The sequence below is a fragment of the Sphaeramia orbicularis genome, chromosome 14 (genome assembly GCF_902148855.1).
Source record: "Sphaeramia orbicularis chromosome 14, fSphaOr1.1, whole genome shotgun sequence".
Taxonomy (NCBI): domain Eukaryota; kingdom Metazoa; phylum Chordata; class Actinopteri; order Kurtiformes; family Apogonidae; genus Sphaeramia; species Sphaeramia orbicularis.
The window spans coordinates 7,534,606-7,547,413 of NC_043970.1; the positions used below are offsets into that span (position 1 = coordinate 7,534,606).

At 40.4% G+C, this 12,808-nt stretch overlaps 1 protein-coding gene across 2 annotated transcripts in view; it reads left to right on the top strand.

Moving 5' to 3' along the window:
• The window catches only part of LOC115433097 (14-3-3 protein epsilon), a 60,626-nt gene extending 54,714 nt beyond the window's left edge, over positions 1-5,912 (top strand). For both annotated transcript variants that reach the window (XM_030154312.1, XM_030154313.1), the window contains exon 6: positions 4,837-5,912. In XM_030154312.1, the coding sequence (XP_030010172.1) occupies positions 4,837-4,889 (53 nt within the window). In that variant the 3' untranslated portion in view covers positions 4,890-5,912. The remainder of the gene's footprint in view (positions 1-4,836) is intronic.
• Positions 5,913-12,808: the final 6,896 nt, after the last annotated feature.

Below are 12,808 nucleotides of genomic sequence, written 5' to 3' on the forward strand. Positions count from 1 at the left end.
CAAAATTAACTTTTATGCATTTCAAATTGGTTTATTCACACTGAAGTAAAAAATAAATAGGCTCAAATAAAAAAAAATGCTTTAAAAACTTTGCAAAAGGGAAGAAAAGTCCAGGTACTGTTGCTGTGAATCTGCCTCCTCGTCCATGGGCAACAACTGTAAAGAACAAAAACAAAGAAACCGTGCTTTAATTTGACATGTTCTCCCCAGTGTGGACAATAACCCTGTCTACTGGAACATGGTTCAGTTAACTACTCAGTTCAGTTCTGCCTTTTATCAACCCACTGAGGAAACAGCGTTTCGGAGACAACATTGAAATGTTATTGTTAGCATACCAGTGGCTAGCGTTTTAACATCTGTAACATTTGTAGCTCACTTTAATCTCTAAAGTTGACTGAGCCATTAACCATGTGTTTGAGAAACAAAACTTATCAGTGTTGTTTACCACTGTTTGAACCACAGACTCCATGTCTGCTGTGTCCAACTTCAGTGCACCTGTAGTCTGATTCACCGGTCCCCTAAAACAGAGTCCAGCAGGTCCAAATGTGGGATTCTTTTTGGTCGTTCGCTGCATCCAAGCTGTTTTTTCCGGTCCCTGTAGTCCATCTCTAACTTCTTTAGTTTTAGAGGCTGGTCTAAGGGTCCAGTTGTAGCCATCTCTCTTTATATTTTTTCGAACACGAGCTTTGTGCGAGAGGCCCACTCCAAGTTATCTTGGACTTCAGATGAAGCCCACAGTGTCAGAAAAAGCATTGGGTCTCCTCCTCTGTCCACTGCTGCTTGTTTTTGTTGCCTATAACTCTTTCTCTAAAAACTAAACTAAAACCCCACTAGTTGTAGTTTTAAAAATGCTGATTCATAGCTTTTGCTGTTCCGTTTGGGTCTGTAATCCCCACCCACTGATGATGAATGGGGTCACGCCATCGGTTCTTAGTCTGGCCCCGGTTTAGCCCAGCTCAAAGTTGACGCCTGCCTGGAAGCTGTTTAGAATCACTATGGAACCGGTTTGGGTGGTGGAAACACAAAGAACTGGTGCTAAGTCAGGCACCGGTTCCAAACCAGCCCTGGAATCAGTGAGGTAGAAAAGGGGTATTTTCTCTTCCTCCTGTCTTTGATTATCTCTGTCCCGCCCCCCATCTCCCTCATCTCCATGTCGTACGCGTGCAGCTCTGTTTCCCGTGTCAGTGTCCCTCACCTCCTATTTCTCCGCTGCTGTGTCTAAAAGGTTCTTCTGAAGGTTTATCATACCTTGAATTGTCGGAGTCCGTCTCCATAATCTTTAAGGCTTTTGAAACTGCACGTGGTTCCCACGGATGCCAGAATTTCCTCATTCAAAGTGAAAGGTGCTGTATTCGTTGCTATAGGATACCAGTGATTCCAGTTTGAAAACTTTACAACCGGTCCTTCATTTTTCTGGGAAAGCTACACTTTTCTTTGTTTTTGGATTAAGGAAAGTAATTAACATGATCCGCAATGGCTCCAACTACAGTATAACAGTGGAAACATGAATTGATGGAAAATCTTGTCATTGGCGGGGAAGCGTTGGGAAGCAATTGACAGAATATCTCGTCAGTGGCAGGGAAAGACTTAAATGAGGCTTTACAGTACATCACAGGTATATACCTTCACCTGAGATCAGACAATTTTCAGAATACTCAGAATTTTTGAGGTGTGAGGCTCTGTGCTGAAGAACACTGATTGGTGGGACACACCCGAAGTGTTCCACACTTATGTTCACCCACAATGTTGTTAGCGTGTTCTTTTGTTGAAAGCTCCAAGAATAAGTCCAGATTCTTTTTGGTCTCATTTTCATAAATTTAATTATTGACTTGATCTGATCACAAACAAAATATAACTCAGCTGAGGAGCCACACCCCAAGCAGGGAAGTGGATCCAGACATTCCAATGCACATCACTTTTATAATCCTTGTAAACTGATCTTCAAACTATGGGCTGACCCCCTTGTGCTAGGTGGGCTGGGTCACAGAAAATGGACTGGTGTCATCTGACTCTAAAGTCAAGCAGATGTGATACCTCAACTATGTAAAACCCCATATTGACAGTGTTCTCCTCTTATCTCTTGTTGTTTACGATCATCTGTGACCATGTGTATTTAAAAGTGTGCCTAAGGTAGAAAATAAGTCCTGTGATCATAAATCTGTCAGTTTAGTATGTTGACCCAGATGTGACCTATCCTAATAACTTTACGACTGGCCAGTGACACAAAGGAATCCTAACTACTACTGACTAATATGTGATCAAACTTAAGAATTCAACTATCTGAATTAGTAGCCCCTTTAACACAGCACTTCTGTGTGCCATGGCAAAATCGATGCCGCCACACCAAACATTTCATACAAAAACTAGAAAAGCACTCGGAGAGCGCAGACCTCCGCCAAAGCAGATCAGTGCCCCCCCCCCAATCACCACCAAAATTTTATCATTTGTTCCTTGTGCCAGTATCAACATTTACTGAAATTTTCATCCAAATCCATCCATAACTTTTTGAGTTATCTTGCACACGGACAGACAGACAAACCAATGCCGACAAAAACATAATCTCCTTGGCGTAGGTAAAAATCATCACCGTCGCATTAGACTTATTATACATATGTATAATATATGATAGGCCAGGACAAACATCCTGCCCCCTCAAATGAAAGTTTGTGACACTTCAGGAGGTAGGGCAAAGATAAATGAGCATAAAGCTTCACTTTCACTTCTGCGGGGGGCATGGAGTGAACCGCCTCATACCCCCATAGTATTATACGTAGGATGGAAAGTGACGTACATGTGGGTACTGATCGAAACGCACATGTGTGTGCACACCGCCACACCAACAGATCAATTCCACAGGAAACACTATGGTTTAGCGGCTGTTAAACTCTTTATTTACTATGTGTGGGCAGAGGGGCTGCCAGTCCAATTTGATTGATGGACCAGTTCTGGCCTGTGGACCGCCTGTTAAATGACCCTGGCCTAGATCATATGTAGTATACAGCTGAGGTGCAATGAAGGTCACATTTCAGCAGAGGAAGTAGAACACATGACTCATACTGTGCATTTGTTCTGTAAAGTGGATTTATTCTTTGCAGTGACAAAGAGAGACATGCAACATGCCAGACTCAGGGCCTTTACACACCGGGGGTGTGAAGAATAAATGGCTTTAGATAGAGGTGGGTGATGTGGCAAAAATATCACATCACGATTTTTAAAAAATAAAATCACAATCTCGATTTTATCACAATTCTTTACACTGATCTTTGAAACTAATTTGCAAGTTTCTGAACAGTGCAACCAAACAGTTTATCTGCGTAAAACGTAGCCCTAAAAGAAAAAAATAATTTAGCCCCAAGAACCTTCCAGAACATTTTGATTTAGTTTGCGCAATTTTACAACATGTGCCAAGAACATAAACATGCTAAAATGTAAACAGCACTGATTTAGTGCACTCTTGAACATAAAAACTAAACTGTACTTGGTTTTTGAGGTAGCTGTCAATAGACATGAAAAGTAAAAAAAAAAAATAAAAAATACAGAACAAAATATCAATGAAGAAACGCCCGTTTCAAATAATCCTTCAGGTTTCCACAACAGGTGGCTGGTAGCTCTGGTTTTTCAACTGGTAGCTTATCAGTATATTGGGTGCTCTTGAATGGAGGAAGAAGTCCAAAATGAGAAGAAGAATTATCCAAGCACTCCAAAAAAGGATCAATGTGGAACTCACTTGCTACTCTTCTTTACTAAATGCTTGGGTTAAAGTTGTTTGCTTTAGTTTAATTCTACCTGTTACCTCTGGCTGTGGTGTGGCTGGTCTTCTAGTTCTAGTCTTTTCAGCTAATTGAACAGGTTTGTAGTGTTGACATACGCTATTCTAAGAGTACAATGTGATGGACCTGTATGTGGAGGACTCACATCGAGCATACTGTTGCACGTACCGTCTGCATACATTTGAGGTTTCATAGTCAAGTGTACCAATTTCACATTTAAAAACAGGTTGATGTGCACGGATGTCCATGGAGTCAAGTGCGCCCGACTCTGTGGGGGCCAAGTCTTAAGTTAAAGAGCTCAAGATAGAAAACAATGCAAACATAAATGCAGGGATAAAAATTTAACAAGGAAAAATTTAAATGAGGACAGAATAAATCAATAAATGGTACGGAAAATGACATGTTAACGTAAATAACTAGGGTTTTTAACACAAAACTGAATTGAAACCATTAGAAATGAGAATAAAAATAACCATTTTTGTCACATTTTACAGATAACTTCATAGAAAATGCCTTTTAATTTTCTTTTGTGTCACGTATTGGCCTTTGAATTTATGTATTGAGCTATTTTTATGTTTCTGCATATATTACTAAATATGGTCCTCGATACTCCAGAGTGTCTGCTTTGGGTGACTTTGCACAAGCCCAGATAAAGGAGGACGATTGGAATTGGGACATTAATAAAAAATAAGAGTTATCAGTGAATAGTTCATTTGTAGTTCCAAACTTACCTATACTCACTTTTTGTCTCACACATTCTTCTCTCCTACATCACTCATTACTGTTACATGCACACTTACAATTATGCAAGTTAGGTGATGATGTCATTTAGCAACTTCTAGCAACTTTTAGGACAAATAATGGATACTTTCCTAGCTTAGGAGTTGGAATCAGTGACCTCATTGATCCAGGGTCAGGTCCCAGACTGAGAATTTTGATGCAAAAATGTTTGTGTGCTCTGCTGTCATCACAAATGGGATCTAGTCTATGTGCTGTTGAGTTTCATCAGAGCAAATACTTTTTAGTCCATCTCATATTGTGTTCTTCCTTTGTTTCCATCGCTCAGGTGAAGAACAGAACAAAGAAGCACTGCAAGATGCAGAGGACGAGGCCCAGTGAGGGAAAAGACAAGCCGTCCCCCTCCTCCTCTGTCCCCAGTCCCACTCATCTCTGTGGGATTCTCTTTCAGCCCACTCTCCTCTGTTCTCCATCTGTCGTCTCTCACTTTTTCTCTCTGTTAGCACGTCATCTCCATAGTTCTCAGGACCTGTTGCACTGGTCGCTCATTTCAAACACCATGGGGGATTTCAACTTTTTCCTTTTTATTGAATGAGTCTTTTTGTCCTGTAAGTTCCATGTCCTCTTTACATTTTTATTTTGCTTCACTTTTGCTGTTTTCATCTGTTGCCAAGTGTGCTTGCCTGAATTGAAACACATATGCAAGAGTTTATTTAAAGACATTGCTGGTTGTTTTTTTCCCCCGTGTATGTATGTTGACAACAAATATCCATACTTCCGTTGGGGGGGGGGGGGGCATCAAGAATTCAGTGACAGAATATTTAAAAGGGACTTGTTAAAGCTTTTAGGAAGAACCAAGTGCCCTGTTTACTTTGTGGTTACCAGATCTGCTCTTTCAACACATCACTGGCTTTTTCTTTTTCTTTTTTCCCCCTTTTTTTTGTAATGACAAAACAGCAGAATGTCCCCCCACCTTGGCCTTGTCCTTCTTGTCCAAGCATCACTCTTACCTCTATATTCCTGTCCACCCCTGGACCAAGTGTTGTGCTTTGAGGCTTTAGTGATTTGCTAATGGCAGATAGGTTGGCTTTTTTAGCAGAAGTGAAGGCTCCACACCCATTGATAGTAATGCAAGACAGTTTTGCATTGCCACTTATATAAAACCAGTCTGGGGAATAGAGACATGCTGTATCCTCTTTTTTTGCTTTCCTTCGACTCATTCAGGTTTCCTCCTCTTCTTCCTCCTCATCTGCTCGTTTCATCTTTTTCCTTCTGTTTGTGTAACGTGAATCTGATTTGTACTACTGGATATTCTCAGTGGAGCCACAAGTACCATCTGTATTCTTACTGAAACACAGCATGGAATTAACATTAAACTTCAAATCAAAAAAGGTTAAATTACAATCACTTGTGGGTCTTTTCTTGTTTTCCAGTGTAACTGGTCAATACAGTTATGATTTCTTACATAAGATTTTTGGTTTTAAAATGTGACTTTTTTCACATCTGCAGAGAAAAACTATCAGCCCTTATTGATCCTAGATATATTCAGAAGACTTGGAGTACTAGACTCAGTTTTTCTTTTGGGTAAGTGAGAAGAGGCATATTTAACTAAAATTAACACTAAAACACCATTAGGAAAATCTTAACACAATGCAAATTGAAAACAAAGAAGAAAAGTGTGTATACATTTCAGCTAAAATCAGCTTTTTGTTTGACTCCAAGTGGTAACTTTTAAAGTTTATTAAGGAAGGAATAATCCCCCCTCCCACTTTAATGTACTCATTGTATTCCCCAGCCTGAGCTTCAGACATTGACTACCAAGCTTTTGTCAAAAGTGTTGTTAAAGTTATGAAATTGAGAAGGGAATTGCAATGTTACATGTTAAGGTTCTCATTCTGCTGTGGTCAATATAGTGAGGGTCACTGTAAAAAAAAAAAGGATAATGCATGCAGAGGTGAAAAGTAAAACTGGCCACGAACAATTGACCTTTCATGGTGATGACCTATTGTTTAAAAACCCTCACGCTTCTGTACCAAGCTGGCAGCAGCAAGCAAGACTCTAGAAGTGTGGTCTGTTGTCTCAATATATCTTTGCATATGTAAAAAATATTCTTGGTTTAAGCCCAACTGAGTGACTTGTGTTTTAATTCAAATTGTGTCCAGAGTGCTAGAAACTTCCATGACAGAATACAGACTTCTCAACATTGGCTGTTTTGAGGGTATGTACTTATCGAAGGGGAAACTTTTCTATGTGATCAGATAATAGTTTTTTTTTTATGTGTGTCTGTGTATTAGGGCTGTAACTGACTTTCAGAGCCGGATCTATCGAAGGTTTGCGCGTATTAAAACATGTGCAAACTCATTGCACACGCAAAAAAATGTACAAACTGATTTACTAACTGTGCAATAAGGGTTGCGTCTTTCAAAGGTGCAAAATGGCGCGTCTGCATCCAGTTAGTACGTTTGCCTCAATGAATATGCAATATGGGGCATTCACACGCAGTTGTGCGTGTTGTGGGAGGAGAAAATGTAAACATATTAATTTAGCACACGCAAAGTGATTTATCAAACCCAAAAGCAATTTTGCTCATAGAAACTGCGTCTATATTTAACATGTCTCAAAAGGAGGTGCAAATGGTTTGGATGCGTAAGTGCGCACATGTCGCTGCGGTTAGGAGACAAAGAAATGATGAAACCAGATGCAGAGAACATATTTTTCACCCTCGTGAACATTTTTGGAGTGATGGAAGAAAAAATATGATTGTGATAAAAAGAACGCACCAACATTCGGCTACAGCAGGGGTCTCAAACTCAATTTACCTGGGGGCTGCCGGAGGTAGAGTCTGGGTGAGGCTGGGCTGCATCAAGTACTCCACAACAACACTTCTGAACACAAATGCTTCTTCTGAACAGGAACATTTCTTCAGAACAGGCTTCCATTGATTACTTGTTGCTACCAGACGTCTGTCAGTTCTTCCTCCTGCACAGATGAGCCACATTTGGCTTGAAGGAGAAAGCAGTTGAGACCCTCAATATGTCTTGAAGATGCTCATCATGCCGAGTTCAATAATGATGTTTGATGTTGTATTCTTTGCACACGGCAACTTTTTCTGTGTATATCAGACAGTCGGGGTCCCCCTGTGCTCAACAAAAAAAATATTCCATCTCCCACTTCTCCTTGAATTGTCTGTGCTCGTCGCTAATCTTTCTCTTCATGGTAGGTTTTGAAAAAGCCATGACTGGGACAGGATACATGTTTATGTCACTTACTTGTCCTTCACTAATCGCGCATATGCGAGGTGCGTTCACGGGCGTCAGAATTCCGAACATCAACATTAATGAAAGGGAACACAAGTAGCTATAAATAATTACTTTTTAAATAAAGTCCCCCACAAAAAATAGATGCTGTGAGAAAAAACTTGTAGGCTGCACTAACATTAATCTTTGGTATCAAGTGGGGGGGCATAAATTCACATACTGTGGCCGAGAGGTTGAGACCCCTGGGCTACAGTGTGACAAAATGATGTGCGCCTGACAGTCATTCTATCCAAATACAACCCCCCACCCACCCCGCGCACGCATGCACACACACACACACACACACACACACACTCACACACACTTGTAAAATGAAAGATAAATGAATGAATGACTGAGTCATGCAATACTTTCTATGACAAAACTCCTCCAACGTTACATTTCCCCGCCTCTGGATCATTCAGCACACTGTTCTCATTAGTGCTGGTTTATCCCACAGCAGTTTTTCCAGGGTATTGTCTCCAGTAGCGCACGCAAAACCCTCATTTAAATAGGGTGGTCTGCAAGACTTTGCACCTGTTGTAATTTGTGCAAGCAATCTTGGTAAATCACCCGCAAACCGTGGTCACACCCCACACGCAAAATTCTAGATTGTGCAAGCAAATTACTACAAGCAAATTGGGATCTTAGTAGATCCGGCCCTCAGTAGTCAACTGGTCAGATTATGAACTGCAAATAAACGAAAAAAAAACACAAAAAAAAACCAATAACTGGCTCATTCATTTTTATTGTAGCAATAAAATATGGCAATGGCTAATAAAGTTTTTTTTTTTTTTCTAATAAGAGCATTCATTGCAAGACAGAATGCATAACAAAGTTATGCATTCTTTCTAAATATTCACTTCAATATTCAAGAAATATTGGAAGCAGCAATCAAGTACTTTTCCCCCTTAAACAAAAGTGAATTTAATACATAAAAATTACAGTGCCTAACAAACAACTTAATACTCAAGAATCACAATCAGCAATAAAATTTTAAAAAAAATTCCTGAAACAAAGGTGCATGTTGTCAATAACTAACTGTTGACTAAATTAGACGTTAACTAATTGTGTCATTGACTATTTGCCATCTAGATGACTAGTTGGTGCAGCCCTAGTGTGGATAGCCTGCTAATTAAAAACTCCATAGTCAATTCTTCAGGTATCCCCATAAAAAAAAAAAAAGTCTAGTGGTGTGAGGTCTGGTGAACACAGAGGGTATTCAACAAAACCCCTCCATCCAATCTACCTGTTTGGCAAGTTCAGCAGACCTCACACCACTAAACTTTTTTTTATGGGGATACCTATGAGACCTGCAACAGTCGCTGAATTGAGAGCAGCCATTAAACGTGAGTACCAAGGGAATAGTTTTGTTATGTATGCGACTCCATTGCGTCGCATTGTCAGCAGTGTCTGGACCAGAACGGACGTCAGTTTGAGAACAGGCGGTGACAAAACAATAAAGGGATGTTTGTAAATTCTATTACATTTTGAAAATCAAAAGAATTTTAATAAACATGTACTTTACAATTATTTAAAGTGTGTATACATTTTTTAGGACACCCTTTATATATATATATATATATATATATATATATATATATATATATATATATATAGATATATATATAGATATATATATATATATAGATATATAGATATAGATATAGATATATAGATATATATATATATATAGATATATAGATAGATATATATATAGATATAGATATAGATAGATAGATAGAGACAGATAGATAGATAGATAGATAGATAGATAGATAGATATATGCAGGGTGGGGAAGCAAAATTTACAATGAACATTTAGTTGTTTTTCCTCAGCAGGCACTATGTCAATTGTTTTGAAACCAAACATATATTGATGTCATAATCATACCTAACACTATTATCCATACCTTTTCAGAAACTTTTGCCCATATAAGTAATCAGGAAAGCAAACATCAAAGAGTGTGTGATTTGCTGAATGCACTCGTCACACCAAAGGAGATTTCAAAAATAGTTGGAGTGTCCATAAAGACTGTTTATAATGTAAAGAAGAGAATGACTATGAGCAAAACTATTACGAGAAAGTCTGGAAGATACTATTAAAGAAGAATGGGAGAAGTTGTCACCCAAATATTTGAGGAACACTTGCGCAAGTTTCAGGAAGCATGTGAAGGCAGTTATTGAGAAAGGAGGAGGACACATAGAATAAAAACATTTTCTATTATGTAAATTTTCCTGTGGCAAATAAATTCTCATGACTTTCAATAAACTAATTGGTCATACACTGTCTTTCAATCCCTGCCTCAAAATATTGTAAATTTTGCTTCCCCACCCTGTATGTGTGTGTATATATATATATATATATATATATATATATATATACAGTACAGGCTAAAAGTTTGGACACACCTTCTCATTCTTCGCATTTTCTTTATTTTCATGACTATTTACATTGTAGATTCTCACTGAAGGCATCAAAACTATGAATGAACACATGTGGAATTATGTACTTAACAAAAAAGTGTGAAATAACTGAAAACATCTCTTATATTCTAGTTTCTTCAAAGTAGCCACCCTTAGCTCTGATGACTGCCTTGCACACCCTTGGCATTCTCTTGATGAGCATCAAGAGGTAGTCACCTGAAATGATTTTCACTTCATAGCTGTGCCTTGTCAGGGTTACTTAGTGGAATTTCTTGCCTTATTGATGGGGTTGGGACCATCAGTTGTGTTGTGCAGAAGTCAGGTTGATGCACAGCTGACAGCCCTATTGGACAACTGTTAGAATGCATATTATGGTGAGAACCAATCAGCTAAGTAAAGACAAATGAGTGGCCATCATTACTTTAAGAAATGAAGGTCAGTCAGTCTAGAAAATTTCAAAAACTTTGAATGTGTCCCCAAGTGCAGTCGCAAAAACCATCAAGCGCTCCAACGAAACTGGCTCACATGAGGACCGCCCCAGGAAAGGAAGACCAAGAGTCACCTCTGATGCTGAAGATAAGTTCATCTGAGTCGCCAGCCTCAGAAATCGCAAATTAACAGCAGCTCAGATTAGAGACCAGATGAATACCACACAGAGCTCTAGCAGCAGACACATCTCTACAACAACTGTTAAGAGGAGACTGCGTGAATCAGGCCTTCATGGTCAAATAGCTGCTAGGAAACCACTGCTCAGGAGAGGCAACAAACAGAAGAGATTTATTTGGGCCAAGAAACCCAAGGAATGGACATTAGACCAGTGGAAATCTGTGCTTTGGTCTGATGAGTCCAAATTTGAGATCTTTGGATCCAACTGCCGTGTCTTTGTGCGACTCAGAAAAGGTGAACGGATGGATGCTACATGCCTGGTTCTCACCGTGAAGCATGGAGGGGGAGGTGTGATGGTGTGGGGGTGCTTTGCTGGTGACGCTGTTGGGGATTTATTCAAGATTGAAGGCAACCTGACTCAGCATGGCTACCACAGCATCCTGAAGTGACATGCCATTCCATTCGGTTTGCGTTTAGTTGGACCATCATTTATGTTTCAACAGGACAATGACCCCAAACACACCTCCAGGCTGTGTGAGAGATATTTGACCAAGAAGGAGAGTGATGGAGTGCTGCGCCAGATGACCTGGCCTCCACAGTCACCGGACCTGAACCCAATCGACATGGTTTGGGGTGAGCTGGACCGCAGAGTGAAGGCAAAAGGGCCAACAAGTGCTAAGCATCTCTGGGAACTTCTTCAAGACTGTTAGGAAACCATTTCAGGTGACTACCTCTTGATGCTCATCAAGAGAATGCCAAGAGTGTGCAAAACAGTCATCAGAGCTAAGGATGGCTACTTTGAAGAAACTAGAATATAAGAGATGTTTTCAGTTATTTCACACTTTTTTGTTAAGTACATAATTCCACATGTGTTCATTCATAGTTTTAATGCCTTCAGTGAGAATCTACAATGTAAATAGTCATGAAAATAAAGAAAATGCAAAGAATGAGAAGGTGTGTCCAAACTTTTGGCCTGTACTGTATATATTGCCTAAAGTATTTGCTCACCTGCCTTGACTCGCATATGAATTTAAGTGACATCCCATCCCTAGTCTATGGGGTTCAATATGATGTCGGTCCACCCTTTGCAGCCATAACAGCTTCAACTCTTCTGGGAAGGCTGTCCACAAGGTTTAGGAGTGTGTTCATGGGAATTTTTGACCATTCTTCCAGAAGCGTATTTGTGAGGTCACACACTGATGTTGGACGAGAAGGTCTGGCTCTCAGTCTCCGCTCTAATTCATCCCAAAGGTGTTCTATCGGGTGAAGATCAGGACTCTGTGCAGGCCAGTCAAGTTCATCCACACCAGACTCTGTCATCCATGTCTTTATGGACCTTGCTTTGTGCACTGGTGCACAGTCATGTTGGAAGAGGAAGGGGCCAGCACCAAACTGTTCCCACAAAGTTGGGAGCATGGAATTGTCCAAAATGTCTTGGTATGCTGAAGCATTCACAGTTCCTTTCACTGGAACTAAGGGGCCAAGCCCAGCTCCTGAAAAACAACCCCACACCATAATCCCCCCTCCACCAAACTTTACGCTTGGCACAATGCAGTCCGACAAGTATCGTTCTCCTGGCAACCGCCAAACCCAGACCCGTCCATCAAATTGCCAGATGGAGAAGCGCGATTCGTCACTCCAGAGAACGCGCCTCCACTGCTCTAGAATCCAGTGGTGGCATGCTTTACACCACTGCATCCGGCGCTTTGCATTGGACTTGGTGATGTATGGCTCGGATGCAGCTGCTCGGCCATGGAAACCCATTCCATGAAGCTCTCTGCACACTGTTTTTGAGCTAATCTGAAGGCCATATGAAGTTTGGAGGTCTGTAGCGATTGACTCTGCAGAAAGTTGGCGACCTCTTCGCACTATGCGCCTCAGCATCCGCTGACCCCGCTCCGTCAGTTTACGTGGCCTACCACTTCGTGGCTGAGTTGCTGTCGTTCCCAAACACTTCCACTTTCTTATAAT